The sequence below is a fragment of the Agelaius tricolor genome, unplaced genomic scaffold, assembly GCF_023055355.1.
Source record: "Agelaius tricolor isolate 1412-34295 unplaced genomic scaffold, bAgeTri1.0.p SCAF_6, whole genome shotgun sequence".
Classification (NCBI taxonomy): Eukaryota; Metazoa; Chordata; class Aves; order Passeriformes; family Icteridae; genus Agelaius; species Agelaius tricolor.
Window position 1 is genome coordinate 3,106,353 of NW_027269266.1, and position 17,428 is coordinate 3,123,780.

At 40.9% G+C, this 17,428-nt stretch overlaps 1 protein-coding gene across 5 annotated transcripts in view; it reads left to right on the forward strand.

Moving 5' to 3' along the window:
* The window catches only part of LOC139590792 (sodium channel protein type 5 subunit alpha-like), a 218,195-nt gene that overhangs the window by 66,079 nt on the left and 134,688 nt on the right, over nucleotides 1-17,428 (forward strand). For all 5 annotated transcript variants that reach the window (XM_071428529.1, XM_071428526.1, XM_071428525.1 and 2 more), the window contains one exon: nucleotides 13,954-14,017. In XM_071428529.1, coding sequence (XP_071284630.1) covers nucleotides 13,954-14,017 — 64 coding nt within the window. The remainder of the gene's footprint in view (nucleotides 1-13,953; nucleotides 14,018-17,428) is intronic.

The window sequence follows — 17,428 nt, forward strand, 5'->3', positions numbered from 1 at the left end:
TCTGTGTGTGTGGGTCTGGTTTGCATGTTGTTTCTCTGAAGACAATGTATAGCTCTTGCATTTTCTAGAAAAACTTCAACATTTGAGTTAATGGCCTTAAAAAAATTCAAAAGGTAAAGCAAAGCAATTCAATCTTTATTAATCTGAAAAATCCCAAGAGAATTTTTTTAAGGAAAACTTTTGCTGTTTGGGCCTAACTCATTATTTGGGTTGGGCCATCCTGCACAAACTCATGACCTTTTGTATTTTATTTATTTTAAGGTGAAAAATGAACAACATAATCAACCCATTAACTGGAGTTTTGGTTGAGAGGCAGTGTCATTCTGTCTTGGGGTAGCTCTGCTCTGACTCTGTGCACCCTGCAGTTCTACATATCCAGCTACCTGCACTACAAAAACCCCAAACATGACTTGTGGGAGTTGCCTGGCTTGACCCAGGGCTGTGTTGAGCCAGGGATTTTCCAAGGGCAGTCCCTCCATTCCCCACTGGTGACTTCTGGCCTTTCTGATCAGTGCCTCTCCCTGTGGTCTGAGAACCCTGGAAGCAGTGGTGTTAAGAAGGTTTCCTGTGGAAACCCAGGGCACTGGGAATATTTCCCTGTCTGCTCTGGGGTGTCCTGACCCCCAGGGGAGCACTGACTTTGACCCTCATTCATGGAGAAAGTTTCCTAAACTCCAGAATAGACCAGAATCCTCTAAGGTGTGAAATAGATTGTAGAGAGCAGTGAAATAGATTGTAGAGAGCAGTGTAGCTGTATCACTTGGTGAGAAATTGAGGTTTTGGGATTTTTAGTGTGTTGTGGATGGAAGCAAGATGGAGGGCACAGGGTGTTGTCCTGGGCTTCTTCTTCATGCTTCTTCTTCCTCCTTCTCCATGGGTTTGGGTGGCATTTTGTAATTGTGTGGAAAAGTCCACATTGTGGGCTCTGTGGGATCAGTTATTGGGTTAAAAGGGAAATAATCCAGGTGTCAGTTCTTAATTGGATAGTTTAGCTTTAAAAGACCTTGGAACAAGAGATTGTTGGCCATTTTGTGGTGCTTTTCCAGTGCACTGAGCCTGGTGTGGACAGCGTGCAAAACTCTAGATAAAATCACAATAAACCAGAACCTGGAGACTGAAAATCTCCAGTGTGTCTCTCTTTCCTGACACAAAACCACTCCAGGAGGGTCTCCCCCAACAGAGGAGCCCCCTGGGAGGGCCCAGGCAGAGTCCCAGAGGTTGGGGAATCAGCAATGGGTATCCCAACAGTTTCCTTCAAGGAATAGAAAGGTCACCATGGGTGTCTTTAGGGCATGATGTGGTGGATGCAGCATTAAGGAAGGAGAGGTCACAAAGCTCTGCCTGAGTGAGGGTTCTTTTTGGAACTGGCCCTGACCACCAGGCTTGTGTGTCCTCTCCATGCCCCTGTATCAGAGCCTTATCAGCTGAAAGGGGAAAGAGCTCTTGGAATTCTGCTGGATGATGTGGGACCTGCTGAAGTGTTATCCCATCCCTGCTTCCAGCGAGGAACTAGTAAAGATGTTTGTGCACCTGTGCTGGATTAAGGCACTTCAGGGCTCCTCTACCCACAGATAACTGAGACCTGTGTGAGGAGCTGCTTTCCCTGTCTCAAAGAGGCATTGAGGGATAAAACAGTGATGGCTGGAAGCACAAAGCCCTGCAAGAAAGGTGAGAGGGAGAAATGGGGCTGTGAAGATAGTCTGGCTCTCTGGAAATGGAAATAGGCTAAATGTGATACAGGAAAGTCTGTTAAAATACAGATAATGTCAGGGCCAGCTGCAGCATTGCTTTAAATGTGGGGAATTGTACAGCTGCTCCAGCATACCATAAGCAAGTTTATTTATGTAGTTCTGATATGGGGAGGAGGGCAGACACTCCCAGAAATCCATATAGGAAATCCAGCAATGGTAATAGGGTCATGAAAATATACTTGCTATCACTAGAGGAGATTTGCCTATTACAAAGATAACCAACTTGGTGAGATAATGGATTAAAGTGAATTAAAGGTAGTAATAATAATAATCATATTAATTAGTATTTTCATAATATCTGAAAATAAAGACATGGTGCATTATGCCAAACAGTTGTCACTTACTTTGGATAGACAGAAATCACTAAAATTGTGAAAATGTTGAGGCAATACAGCAGGCCCCTGAAGACCAAGAAGAATAGCAGATATATAAGAAAAAAGTAGTGACCTCTGAATAAGAACAATGAAGCTTTCCTCAAAACACTGAAGAAGGAGGCTTAGCTATTAGGCAAGACAGAACAATATTAAGTAGGATTTTCATTTAACATCCCCTATTGCACTAAAGTGATTCAGAAATGGAAGGACTGGCTCATTTTGTGACTAGATGGGATAGTGCTTTGTATTTCATTTTGCATAAGTATTATGGTGAAATGAAGTGACCGTTTAAAGGAGAGGCACTGACCACAATTTAATAACAGTCCGAATTTCAAGTACTGCAGGGAATTAAGCAATACATACAGTTAGATTAAAGCGTAGGCAGACCAAATTAGATAAAAAGAGGAATATATTAAGAAACAGAATCATGTCAGTGTTTGTTCTGAAGAAGAACTAGAGAAGAAAATTGGCCAGCATGTTGAGATAGTAGAGTTCACTCAAAGGGAGCACAGAAAATTACTAGAGCTCTTTGGAGATTTCAAAACCAATGTGGCTGAGTCATTTAGTTTGGAGCAGGGATACTAATCTAAAAAACCCAGAAAACAGAAACCTGAAGTACTGTCAGAGATCCATATTAATACTTTATAGAAAATGGGGGATGTAAAGATATAAAGGAGTCCAAACCACTGAAAATTAAATTGGAGAAATTCTTAATTCTGTTCATCAGGACACCCAAATAGATAATTAAAATGGGGTGATGTGACAGTTCTGCGCTTCTTGAAGAGCAAAAATTTACCTTGGATTCTTTAAGAACATTTTAATATTTTAAAGGACAGCAGGGAGCCTCTGAAATGGCATCAGCCTCCTCCTGTGCCTTATAACTGTTTTTTGCATGAATGAAAAACCAGAAATCAGTAAAACCCCTTAAAAGGGTAATGGAGGGAAGCATTGTTTGGTGCTGCAGAGGAAATACTTGAAAGATTTAGTCAGGAGGTGTGAAGGAAGATAAGAACTTGGGTTTGAGTCTTTCAAAGGCCTTTTTAGTTTGAGATAATTGTGTGCTGTGGGCATTTGCTACAGGGGACATTTTGGTTGTGTCTCTGGGATGGCCCAGGATAGCTCCAGGTCTGCTTTTATATTCAAAACTTCATATCTGGACAAAGTTCTGTAATCTTTCCTTATCTGCTTTCAACCTCCAGGCAGGAAATTTTTTTCTCATCTGTCTTCTAGATCCTCTCATTTTGGTTTTATATACGGGGGAAAAAGTCAGTTTTTAAACTTTGTGTCATCACTGGCTTAACCAGTTATGTGGTAGCTCTTGATTTTTGGTTTATCCCTGAGGAAATAGCCACCACAACCACAGATTTCTGGAGCTCCTTCCCTTAATTCCATAATTCCTCAAGACACATGGGTACTTTCCTGTTCTACCGGTGTGTTCAAGAAAAGTCTTTTTCTATAAATCCTGTCAATCCTGCATCGCAAGGTTGCTAATGTTGTTGAGAATTGTTGGGTTTTCCTCTCCATCTGCCATGAGCTGATCATACACTGAATCCCATAAGGAATTCCTGCCTGTCCACCCAACATTTTGCTTGTTCTTGCCATCATTTCAGTGGCTTCTGCAGCTGGAGGAAGTGCCAGGTAACTTGGGAAGAAAGAGGCAAAATTGTAAGCATGGAGATCCAGTGGGAAGATTTAAACTGGCTCCTATTTAGGTTCACTAAACACTAGAATACAAAGTCCTAGAATATAGAAGTGTGAGCAAATATTACTGATTAGACTATCAAGAAGGGAAGTGTCCAGGCATTGTCATTAAAAGCTTAACTCTGTGGAAGAAACTTCTGCTAAGCTACTGTGGATGCTTCTGGTGTCCCAGCTTAATTACTGGGCACAGCAGTCATGGTAAGATGAGACAAATTTTTAGTCTTTCCTCAACTCACAGTGGAGATTCAGGTCTAAAATCTGCCTTTTGCTGGGCACCTCTCTTTGGGATGAAGAAGAGAACTTTTATATTCTTTCTACCCATTTAAATGGCTCAAAATTTAAACAAGAACTTCTGTCACAGACATATTTTATGAAAAATCCTTTTGTTAGGATCTTTTCTCCTGAGAAGCTGAGAGGCCTCAGAAACAAAATGTAAACAATAATTATCTGCTGCTGTGGAATGCAACAGGTGCATCTTTGATTGGTCTCATGTGGTTGTTTTTAATTAATGGCCAATCACAGTCCAGCTGTCTGACTCTCTGGTCAGTCACAATATTTTATTATCATTCTTTTCTATTCCTTTCAAGCCTTCTGATGAAATCCTTTCTTCTATTCTTTTAGTATAGTTTTAATATATAATTTTCTTTTAATATAATATATATTATAAAATAATAAATCAGCCTTCTGAAACATGGAGTCAAGATTCTCATCTCATCCCTCGTCCTGGGACCCCTGTGTGAACACCGCCACAGAACTTTTAAGAGGAAGGCTTATCAGAAAAATTATTCCATTCTGGCTTTGTCTCCACTGAGTAATGCTTACCACTGCAAAGCTAGAGAGGGGGAAAAATGAAGATTAAGGGAGAAGTAGCTCATCAGGTCTCCCAGTTCCCTCTGTGCAACTACTCTTTGAATGAATGGATTGTGGGATGAGAGACAGCTGAGCATCAGATAAAATCAGGCTAAAAAATTCTTCATGTCAAGTGCCAGTGGTAAAATTACAATCATTCATCTGGGAAAATGGTGACTACTGATAGGTAATTATTTTCCTACCTGCAGTTCTAGATTTGGTAAGAGATTGTGATCAATAAGCCCAAGGAGGATTATTTTTAGACATTAATAATAACAAACCTGGAAGATTGGAGTTTTAGATACAGCAGTGATTGTACATAAAAAATGAAATAAAGGGGGAAAAAGGTTGAAAATAATGATAGTTTACATCCACAGCATTATGAAAATTATGAGATCAATATATCAATGTCAAAGTCATTGTGCTGTTGGTTATCATTAAGAGAGTTACTAGTTTAGAAATACCAGCTGACTAAAAAACTATAAGCCTAATTTCAATACTTGTAAAAATTTCTAGGAAAGCAGCTCCAAATAACATCTGGAAAGCCTGTCTTGGGTTGTGGTGTTTAAATTAAAGACATTTTTGATTAAGTGAAGCTTCATGAATGTACAAGTTAGAACGGATTAAAAGCTGTGGGATGTCAGATGTGTCACTGGCTTAGAGAAGTACCAATGGACTGGGTGTAGTTGGTTCGTGTAGCTGGTGATTTTAGAATCTTTAATGTCATTTATGTATTCCATTATGAAAATGGATTATTGACTAGTCAGTAAGTAGAAATCTGAGTCCTTTTGTTGAGCAGGGTTTAATGTAAGGGCTGAAAGCATAAGAAAAAAAGCTTTAGAGTAGAACCTTAAAACTATAATTAAATTATATAAAGTCACTTATGGAATGATAGTCTTAAACCCCAGCATTTTCTTTTTCTTTAGACTAAATACCCTGTTTAAGACACTCTGAAAGAGTCTTGTTTTCAAATTGTTCTATATACTTTTTCCTCTCAAAATCAGAATCTTTGAAGGTAAAAAAGAGCAACCCTGTAATTTCCGTTAGTCTTGTCCAAGCAACTGATGTTAAAAAAAATTAACAAGTAAAATAAATGAATGTTTAAGCTTTATGAGCCTTTAAATGGGAGGAATCAGCTACTATTTTTATAGTTCAAAATAAGTATTTCAGGGTTGTTATTTTTCGCTTCTAGAGTATTTTCTGGCATTCATTTCATGGCAGTGATTTTTTTCTTCTGCAGTCAAATTGTGTGGTTAACAGTGATCTGGGGGAAAAAACAAAACAACTTTAAAAAGAAAAAATCCAGATCAAGATTAATATAACATTTTTTGTCACCTCCATTTAGACCCGGAAGCCTTAGGGTTGCTTCAGGTTCTGTATTTAGAAAGATGTACAGGGTATGTGAAGTTTTGGGGATACCCATCCAAATCATGGCATTGGGCACTTGAGAAGGGATCAAAGGCTTGTGTGGAAGAGATGCTGAGGCATAGATGTGTGAATATATAGAAATGTGCATCTGCATGTAGATGAGGCTGTGGGGATCTTCTCTAAGCTCTGTTCCTGATAGTTATCTCTGCCTGATGGAATCATTTTTGTTTCCAGAACCACTGAAATGGAGCTCCATGAACAGATACTCTGAATCTGCATGGGAACTGTAGAGAAAAGAATTTTGTGCAAGTCAGATAATAAATATGGCCAATTTTGGGAGAGCTGAAGTGTTTGAGGCGTTGTCTGAGGGGGTAATAGAAGACACTGAGTTCTTGATGAATAATTATGGAGGTGGGAGGAAAGAGAGAAGCAATAAATCAAGTTGGGACTGGAATAGGTGTTTTTTTATGTATGATTGTGAATGAACCAGTGATTAAAACAAGGAACCTCTCTGGGCTTTCAGATGGTGCTTGCCAGCATGGAATCTATTGACATTACTCTAACTGTAAATATTGTGGCTTTGTTCAAGTACTGTGGGTCTTTTGATAAATAGCTTCATCAAAGTTCAAAACTTAATGCTCTGATGTGTTATTAACATGGGTATTGTACCTGTGCACTTTAATTTTTTTAGCTAAATAGAAAAAGAAAACCCCAACAGAAAGACAAGGATCATAGGAAAAAACATAGGAATTGAAAATGCTGAATCCAATACAGTCTTTTCCTGACCATCCAGTAAGACTTCTTTCAGCCTTGTGGTGAAAGATGATGTTCTTATATTATAAATATTTGAAATATTTTGTGAAACAGGAGCATTTCTACCTCAGTTACACCTTTTGTTCTCATCACTGCTAATAGAAAGGAGAGATCTACTTGAGGAAAGATCTGCTATGGAAAATTCAGACTAAACATTTTCCGTTTTCCTGCACCTTCAAATTTTTCATAAACTACAGAATTAAAACACCACCTGGCTTGAACAGTGAGGTGCATTTAGAAGGACTTTCTATGTGCCCATTAAGGTCTGTCCATGCTCCAGGTTCAGCAATAAAGTGATTGCAAAGGCAAGAGGCATCTTCTGCTTTTACACTGAGCACACAGCCCAGGTGCTCCCTGAGCAGAGAATAACTTGCGTTGCTGCTTGCTCTTATTGCACTGGTTTTAAGGAATAAGTAAAGATATATTTTCTCCTGATAATTCCATCAGTGTTGAACTCCCCCAAGCGTGGTAGCGATAAAATATGGGAATTCCCAGGCTCAATCTGGCCTTGGCATACCTAGAGCAGCATCTCTCTGTGCCACTGAACAGTCCCATTTGCTCCAGCAAATGATTAGTAGAGCTCAAAGTATAGGTATTTTTCTCATTTTCTATTAATAATAACTGTTGTAACTCAGGATATCCTTATCTACACAGGCAAAAAATCTTTCTTTGAATGTTTTGTCCACAGGGGCAGCCTGCAGCAGCAACTTCAGCAGTTCAAATGGGAAATACAGTGAAAAATATTTCCTTTATCTTTAGTTTTGAAAATTCTTCTTTTCTTTTCCCCTTTCCATTTTCTTAAGGCAAAAAACATTGTTATCATGTTCTTGTCACTAGGAGCACACAAAGCTCCCTGTTCTCTTTTTCCAGAATACATGCTATTTTTTCACTGTGATAGTCACCTTTTTTCCTAGGATAAAAGATGCCCATTTTTTCAATTGCTGCTCTTCCTAAATTTTACCAGTCATCCTCATTACTTCTCAATGCTTTCCAGTCTGGCAGGTACCCTATTGAAAGTGGTCTTTCTTAAGATCATTAAAACCAACCATTACTCCATCACTGCCACGTCCACCAACAAACCCTGTCCCCAAGTGTCACATCCACACATCTTTTAAACACCTGCAGGGGTGGTGACTCCACCACCTCCCTGGCATGATAACCTTGGAAATATTTCATAATATCCAATCCAAACCTCCTCATGCGCAGCCTGAGGTCATTTCTCCCAGTCCTGTAATCACTCGTTCCCTGGGAGGAGACTGACCCTGACCTGGCTGCACCCTCCTGTCAGGGAGTTGTAGAGAGTGAGAAGCCTTTCCTGCCCTGCAGGAGATTCCCACCCAGCTTGGTGTCATCTGCAAATTGGCTGAGGCTGCACTTGATCCCCCTGTCCCTGTTGCTCCATCCTTGCCCTCCTGTATATCAATATTACATTTTCCTCTGATCACAGCTTCGTATTACATAAAAGTGTTGACTAAGAAACCCTACCAAAAAAAAGAATCCATCTCTCTTATCTGAACTTTTACAGGAAATTTAAGGGCTGACAAGGTTATGAATAGGTGAGATTTTCTCCTTCTCTGCTTCACTTCATTTTCTGACAGCTTAATATTCCATTTTGCATTTCTCTGCTCTTTTTTTTTTTTTTTTTTTTTTTTTTTTTGTGGAGTAGGTGTCTCTAGTGCTCCTCATTCAGTCCATGGCTCAGACTTTATTTACCTGGAAAATACTGTGTACAGGAGATGTTGTTACCTCTCTGCTCACCTTCTCTTTCCCTTGTTCTTATAAATGTAACAAAGAAGTGCAGGTGCAGCCCTCTGTGAGCCCACAGAGATCCTGCACACTCACTTTTCATCTTAACCTATGCTTTCTGTCTCCCCGCCATTTTTTGATCCAATTTATTTGTTTTCTTTATCACAGTAAGTGCAGAAGATGTGGGGTTTTTTTCTAATTTTCCATCATCTGCCTGTAATCACAAATGCATTTGACCTTTGTAGCAGCTTTTGATTTTAATTCTTTTGTGTGAAACATATGAAAAAAATTCCACAAAACACAAAACCTCTACAAAACTTCCAGAGAGCACACTTCAGCACTTTGTTGCCTATTCATGTGGAGCATATGTCTAAACAAGTGGTACTAAATATGCTTTTAGTTACTATGCACCCTACAGCCCTAAGAGTGGGGGTCTGAGTGACTGGTGAGGCACAGAGGCATAGAAGGAGATTATCTGAAGATGTTTAAAAGCCAGCATGTGTGTTTATTGCTAGTCATTGTCTCCTGTCTTGTCTTCCTGGGGATGCTCCTGGGCTTGGCAAGATCCCCAAGACAATTTGAGAGCATCTAAATTCCCTGCTCTCCTCTAGTGCACACCTCCAAAAGCTCCTGACGTGCTTTTTCTCCTCTCCTGATGTGTTTTTGTTCCCCCAGACCATGTGAGCAGCACAAACCAGGTACTGTGGATCTCTGAGGCTTTCAGAGCCTCTTCCTAGTGCACGGGAGCCATCTAGCTCAAGAGGGCTTGATTGATATTTTTAGTAGCTTTTTCACAAAGGGGGAAAAAGCTGTACTGTCAAAATTGGAGACATTTTCTGTGCTGTGGCGACTGCTGAGCCTGGCTGGGAAATTGTTTCTCTGACTTGTCTGGAGAGTGGGGAGAAGCACTAACAGGAGCTACCAGAGAGACTCAAACTGAAGGAGACCACTCTCCTCTCACCACCTGGTTGTATGATTTTCTACAACCTCCCAGCCCCTCCATATCTCCTGCAGGACAACTCATGCCCAGAATTCCGGGCTGTGTTTACCACAAAGTCATGTAGTTGCTAGTGCTGTACATAAAGTTGTCCCCTTGACCTCTGATCCCTCTATCCACCCAATCATCTTGGACATAAGTCCTCCTGTTCTTTTTTGAACTGAAGTTTGGGAAATGTCCTTCCATGTGGTTACAGGGTATGGAGGCATTAGAGAGGTGAGCTAGAAGAGATTTCCCAGGGAAAGAGGGAGGATGGGAAGCAAGGAGATGACAGCACCCAAGAGCCTCTGAAACTCAGCAGAAGGGTCAGCAGCAGCAAATACCAGGGGACAGCAAAGAACACCCAGATCTCCTGTCAGGGGCTGAGCAACAGGAGAGCAGCTGATTATTATAATTATTTACAACCCTTTTTAGCCGGGAAGAACTACCCGGCGGTTCCATTTTTTCCCCAAGCATTCTCCCCTAATAACACCCTTAATACAGCCTGTTCCATGGCTTTTGTGAGGCATGTTTTTCATCTTCAAACTCAATTTCATTTATTAGAGGCTTCTCCGTGTGTGACACAGTGTGCACACAGCAAGTGCAGCAAGGATTCGTTTTAATTATCGCGAATTACCGGGAGGCAGAGCGCGTTCGCGCCGGTGGGCGAAAGGGCGAGGAGGGGGTGTTGTCTATTTCCTCTCCACGCCACATATCACAGCTGTAAGGAGATGGAGCTTTCTGAGCTGCATTTTAAATTTGGAATGGGCACATTTTGTGGCTGGCAGTGCTCTGTGCCAGCCCCAGCGCTGGGAGAAAGTCTCCAACCAGCGAGTGCCCGTGTGGCTGCAATAAATAGTCTGAGATAACAAACACCTCTCTGAAGTTTTTGTTAGAAAGTCAGCCAGAGGACTCTTCTCTGGGCAGTGACTAATGATATTTGAATGTTGCTCTTTATGCAAGTGTGATAATATATAAGGTTGTTGTGGTGGTTTTATTTTTAATTGGAATTAATTTGTTGTAAGATGAGTCAAAATAATGTTTCAGGAGGGCCTTCAAAGAAGGAGCAGAAACTAGAGGCAGAACATATATTTTCTAAGGTAACTCCAAACCTTTTTCAGTTTTCTGAATGAGAAGAATTTCCTTTCCTTCACACAGAAATGATGAAGGTTTCTACCCTGCAGTCAATGTACCCTACTGGTTTTCTGCTCAGTTGTGTGATAAAGGTGTGGAAAGCACAAGCTGGAGCATATTTTTAATTGGATTTTTTTTTTTTTTGAGGAAGTTTGCTTTTTTTTTCCCTGTTAATTTGACAAATGGGGACATTGTGAATGTTTACTCTGTTGGAATCACCTAGTGTAGGAGGGAGCAATGCAGAAACCTGGAAGATATTGAGAAATCAGAAAAAGTGTAGAATGAAACAGACAAAATGATAAGGAACTGACTTTGGGAGGAAGATATTGCAAGAATAGACATGGAAAATTTGTGGTTTTCCCACTTGCACATAGTGACTTTAAAATTATGGCCATTGTTGTTTGCTTTGAGAAGTGTAGGAGGCAGAAAAAGGACTTGAAGGAGACCTTGTTATTCAGACCATTTTTACTTCTTTTAATATGACCAGGTGGTTACCTTACTCTGGAAATTCCTGTAGAAAAATTCCTAAAAAGCAACATGTACCCTATGACTGTGACACAACATTTTAATAAAGCTGGTAAAAAAAAAAAAAGAAATTAGCATTACCTTTGGAAAGAATGGCATGTTGCATAAAGTTTATGTACACACACAGAGGTGCTACAAACATAATGGTTTTGGCTTAATTTCACTTCAAAAATTAAGAAAAAAAACCATAAAGAAGTACCTAAAATAGAGGTTTTCAGTTTTATTTTCCATATTTGTTTTCCTATTTTTTCCCCCACTCACAAGCTGATATTTTTCAGTGGAAAACAAAACAAAAATTAATTGCAATCTTCCAAGGCAATGAAAAATCATTGTGTTTTCATGCAGCGTTGCTCAGTTTGAGCAGTTTTCAGAGAGAAAATCCTGCTCTGCGTGAAAAAGGAGTTCCTAGTTCTTTGCCCAGGTTAGAGTTGGGAACTGATGGGAAGCTGAGGCCATGGGTTAATGTGGTACCAAGGGTGTTCATTCTTTAAAGCAAGAGTGATGCCTGTTTGCTTCTTGCAGCTCTCTGATTGCCCAGCAGGCTTGATTGAAACCCAAACCAACGGGCTTTGAAGCAAAGATTGATTGTTGTGCACATTTTTGATAATACAGCAATTTGTCTCCTTGGGTGTAAAGCTCTAATCCCCTTTTCATTTATCAGTGGGGCATCGGGAGCTCGCCTCTTCCTCAGCCTGAGTTTTGTCACTGTGGCTGTGGCACCCCCTGCACAGACCCCATGGGGAAGATGTGCCCTCCCAGCAGCACCTACTCACCAATTCCTCAGCCTACATCTTATGGGGCTCTTTGGCACCTGCTTTGCTGCTTGGTTTAGAAATGTAAATGCTTAAGTCAACAGCAGACAACAGTATTTTGTGTTTTCGAGATTTTAGATTTCTTGTTTGCACACAGAGAATTCTTGTCGTCCTTAATTCTGTGCCCACACTCTTTTCTTATCTTCTGATATGGCTGACCAGGAGGTGTTGTTTTGGTTTTCAACCAACATTGTGCTCCAGGATTTCAATCAAACCTGGAATCATAGGATGTTTTGTGTTGGATAGGACCTTGATGACCATCTAACTTAGAGAGAAAGTGGTTTGGTGTGTTTGTGTCACTGACTCTGTGTGTCCCAAATAAGATGCCACCTGTCCTGAGAAAAGCACAAGTCCTTGCCCAGCAGAACTGGAGGGTGAAAGGTGATGCAGATATGGCATCTTTCCCTGTTTTGTGGTGATTGATCACCAATCCTCAACCATACCCAGTCCCAAGTGCTGCTGTCTACACAAGGTGTTTCTGTAGAAATCCCACATGACCAGACAAAGTGGAAAAGCATCCAGTGTGAGCAGGATCTGTGCTCTGATAACTTGTGAACACCATCACGTGCCCCTGTAACCACAAGCTCCTGGGCAGTAATTCCCTCCTGGCATGCAGCAGAGCAGGGCTTTTCCACTGCTCCCAGCTTACTGAGAAAGCCACAGCACATCTGTTCAGTGCTTGAGCCACTGAGCATTCTCTGCATAGCCCGCCTGGATAAGCTGTCACTCTTGATTTTTAAAACATTTCACAGCGGAGGGTTAGCCTGGAATGGGGAACCTCTTGTGAGCAGCATCTGCAGAGGCCCCTCTGCTCACAGAGCCTCACCAGGCAAGGCTGCCACCTTCATCCCTTGGCCAAGAGGGGATCATGTCCTCTCTGCTGCAGCAAAGCACACCAGATTATTTACCCCTCCTCAGTGAGCTGCACACCTCTCTTTTGCATTTTTTATGTTTCTAGAGCAATGCTTTTATCTGTTCTTTCCTGCCGCCAGCCAGGTTTTAGAAATGCTCCTTAGAACATCTTTTCTTCATGCTCCCTTCGGAACACTGACTTTGCTTATCCTTTTGAGAAGAAATTGGCCTCCTGTTCTGTTACTCTGCATGTTAGACTGGGTTGGCTGGGGAGAGAAGAAGAAGTGTGTATGCAAAGTCTCTCATTAGCCTGGAGATGCTAATTTCCTTAAGCCTTATTGAGAGTCAACCTGGGAATGATCCACAGCACTTAAATTTAGCTTGCTCTTCTGAGGCTCCCTTGAGAAGTTCCTGTCTCTCTCCATTGCCATTACAGATGACTGCAGTGATAAATATTTGTCTTTGTGAAGACTTCCTTGTTTGTTTGATCTTTAACAGGGTGTATTTTTGTTTCTTTTGCTTTATACTGTGTGTTTCCTATGCTGAGCAGAATCCACCAGACTGAGGGAGTGGGCTGCTTTGTTAATATTGTTACATTCTGAGTTATAGCTGGTTACGCTTTTAACCTATGAGTCAGTAATTTCTGCCACAAACTTCAATTAATACGTGTCTCATCAGTGTAGAGACTAAAAGTTACAGGCTAGCATATGGTTTGGTTTCATTACATTTACAGAATTGAGTAACAATGTTCTTGGCTTGAACAGAGAGACATGGCTGAATAGAATTTCCTAAAAACATTGCCCACAGCCCACCATCACCTTATTCAACAGGTCTGATTTGGAACACAAACAGCAAGTTCTTGCAGAGATTTGAAAACATATATTTATTTTTTCAATTCATAGAAGTTAAAAGTAGCAAAACAAAGCAAAGGAATGCCATTCATCTCCCAGTTGCTGTCCCAATTGAATATGCTGGTTGGTGGATGATATTTTTGAATGTTATCATTCCCGGAATGTGTTTATTAAAAAGCCATTTCTCTATTTCTGTTGCAGTGAACTATTTCATAAAAAATGGTACAGAGGATGTGTTACTGTGTGGCAACAGCACTGATGCTGGGTAAGTACTTCAAAAATATCTTCGATTCTGGTCTGGTTTTGTTGTCTTCATTATTATTATTATTATTATTATTATTATTATTATTATTATTATTATTATTACATTTTCCTCTAGTTCTGTCCACTTTTCACCAGCATGAAGTAGCTATTTCAACTTCTTTAGGTCTAGGCATAATAGTAGAGAGGATAATGACAACATTGTGCATAGTAATACAATTTTCTCAACTGCAGGGAGGAGAAGTTTCTATGTGTCACTTAGGTTTAAAATCTTTAGGGACCTTATTACAGTTCTTTTTCAATACATTTGAATTTCTCAGTAAAAAAATAGTGAAAACTAAGTAAAATTTTGGCTGAGTGGAGAATATTTTAATGGAAATGAAACAGAACACCTAGAGGGATTGAAACTGATGATGAATTCCTGGCTTTTGGCAAAGGAAGATAAACAAATCAACAAATGCCCGAAAAATAGCATGTTTTGGAAGTGGGAAGGTACTCAGGGTTGAATTGTGATCTACATTTACACTTGATTTCCTTATGGACTACGTGTATTTAATTTTCTCATTTTATAGATGGTGAAGAGATCCAGGGGTATACTAACATCCTCTGCATTAAGGACTTTATTCATATCCCTGCCATCTTTAGATGCCCATGGTTCCTCCTGCATCCCATCCCCAGGGTCCAAGTGCACTGTCAGAGCTCGTGATTTTATTTGACAGCTTCTCATGATCTTGATGGAAGTGGAAGAGTTCAGACAGGATGGAAGGAGATGGGATCTTCTGTGGTCAGAGGAAATTATGAGCCAAGCAAAGATTGCAGGCTGTTAGCAGTTGTATAAAGAGGAGGAAAATACTTTGGAGTAGTGGGACAGAGGAGCTTTTGAGCCAAATTTGTGAGAGCATTTGAACCAGGGAGGTGGGTGTCTTAGGGCAAGAAAGGGAGGAGGTGAGACGATCTACTTCTGGAGGAAGATGTTCTGAGCTGGTAGAACCAAATGTGGAAGAAAGCAAAAAAACAACAAAAAAAAAAGGTTTCATTTAGGAGGAATTGATTGAGTTAAAAAAAAGGCATGTATGTGCAGGGACACGAAGGGAAGATGAAATCTGAACTTGCTTGTGGACAAAAAGGCAAGAAAAGCCCTCAGGTCCTGGAGAGAGATGTTTTGCTTTCTGCTGCCACTGCCTGTATCTGTATTGACATGAGACAAAGGGAAAGCTCAGTGTCAGCCTTCCCTCTGTAGGCCTGGTGTGTCTGATGTGTATTGCCAGCCTGAGTTAGACTCCAAGATGCTTGGGCAGAGGGCCATGCTTTCCCCTTTGTTTGTTCCTAGGGAGGTACAATGTCAGCATCCATTAATTAGGGCCTTTGTTGATTGTAATACATTGTGTTTATCTAGGCTCAGGCAGAACTCCAAGACTATTGGGATGTTTCCCGGGAATCCCAGGATCTGGCAATCTCCATCGTGCTGGTGAACCTCAGCCTTTGCAAAGCAATATTGGGAAAAAAACAAGTGCTCTGCACGGCAACAATATTTTGTGTGATGGAATATTCATTGTTCTCACTGATGACCTGAGCTGTGGTGGTGGAAAGCTGCTGCTCATGGGCAGTGCTGAAAGGGTTGATTGCTACTGCTTTGGAATTGCTCAACTGGTGGGAAGTTAAATACCAGTCCAATATCAATGGAGTGTTTATATATTGGCAGCCTGTGTGGATTTAAGGGTTAGTTTGTAGCAAGACAAATTAGCAAACTCACCCTCTTTCCTTCCTGTGAAAGTTAATAAATTTGGGTGTCAGCAAAAAGCCGTGGTTGCAGAAAACCTCTGGTGGAGGCACTGTGCCCACGAGAGAGCTACAGCCTGAAACAGCCAGGGGAGAACTTGCAGTTCCTGAGCATAAGAGGACAAAAATGACACCTTCAAACTGAGTGTTCTTGTACTTGTTTTGATAAATACATCAAAACTCTCAATGCTTGTGACATCAAGGGAAACCAACTTTCCCTTTATGCCTAGCTTCTTTCTTCTTCAGCCTTTTGCTGTTTTAGTTAAGTATTTAATACCACTGGGTAAGGTTTAAATGCCTAAAAATGGGTAATAAATATTCCTACTTACACTGGGTTTTTTTAGCTCAGAATTACCAAGTGTTGTCTCATCTGCTACACACTGCACAGAGTTGCTGCCAGTCATCCACTGCTGTTGTTTAAAGGCATGAAGATAATTAGAAAGATGATATTCAGGCCCCAGGGGATGTGCAAAGTCATGTATTCCCACCTGTTGGGACAAGGAGAGCATCATTTACAGGCTGACGTACCTAAGTGGATTTGTTTTCTCTCACCCTTCAATGACTGAAGCCAAGAGCAAGAGTGGTCAGCAGTAAACCAAAATCTGCATGCTTGGGACCTTCTGCACCACAGGAGCAAGGGAGGGGACTTCAGAGGAAGTAGATGCATGAGGTTATGGTTCCCTCATTTATTAGTAATGAAATTCATGACTCTTGGATTGGGAACCCACCAAGGCATCAGGAAGGTGTGGTAGGGAAAGAGAGCTGGCAAGGCCAGGTCTGAGTGTTCTCAGCATTTATGGAATGTGCTTTTGCTCACAGTTTGAATTCATCAGCCTCTGGGACACACTGAGGACCCAAAGGAAATTCAGGGAAAGGCAGTGTTATGTGTTCTCTCCTGGAAGGATTTGTTGTTAGAGTGAGGGATAGCTGTGCTGTGGCCAGGATATTAAATCTTGAGGTAATTGAAGAAGCCATTTCAGTGCATTTTTAAAAGCATGTTAATGACACTCTGAGGTTTGTCTGGTTGCTGTTATTATGGAAGAGTTAAAAACAAAAATCCAAATAAATCTGCTCTGGCAATTGTTAGGTGATGAGACTCAAGTGGTCTAATGTAGGAGCATGTAGTGATGGAGACTGCAACCTGAGCTGGAGTAGCAAGCCAAAATCAGCAGGGAAATGATCATCAGTGGATTCTGTATCACAGGCAATCTAATTATCTCCAAGGTGGGGGCTTTATTACATTACTAGGAGGGACTGTTTTCTGAACAAGCACCCAAGCTGCCAATAAAGCAGGAGGTAATGGATCTAGGTAATATTGATTCCAGTTCAGAAGGGATTTGAATAGATGTATGTCACTCAGCTGCAGCAAACTTGTCTCTAGTACTTGACCTGGCAGGGAGGCAGGAAAAAACCCATTTATTTGCATTTCTAGATATGCTCAAGCAACCCCAAGAATCTACTTTAAAAAGCATGCTACAGAGACATGGTAGGAATGTCAGGGAGATGGCAAATTTCTTAGGTGCACAAGGGCTAATCTGTCTGTGGGGTTTTTCCCCATGTGATGCCTGAGAAACCTTCTTGAAACCTGAAATATGACTTTTCTTCCTTTAACCAAACAGAACTTTTTTGCTGCTTT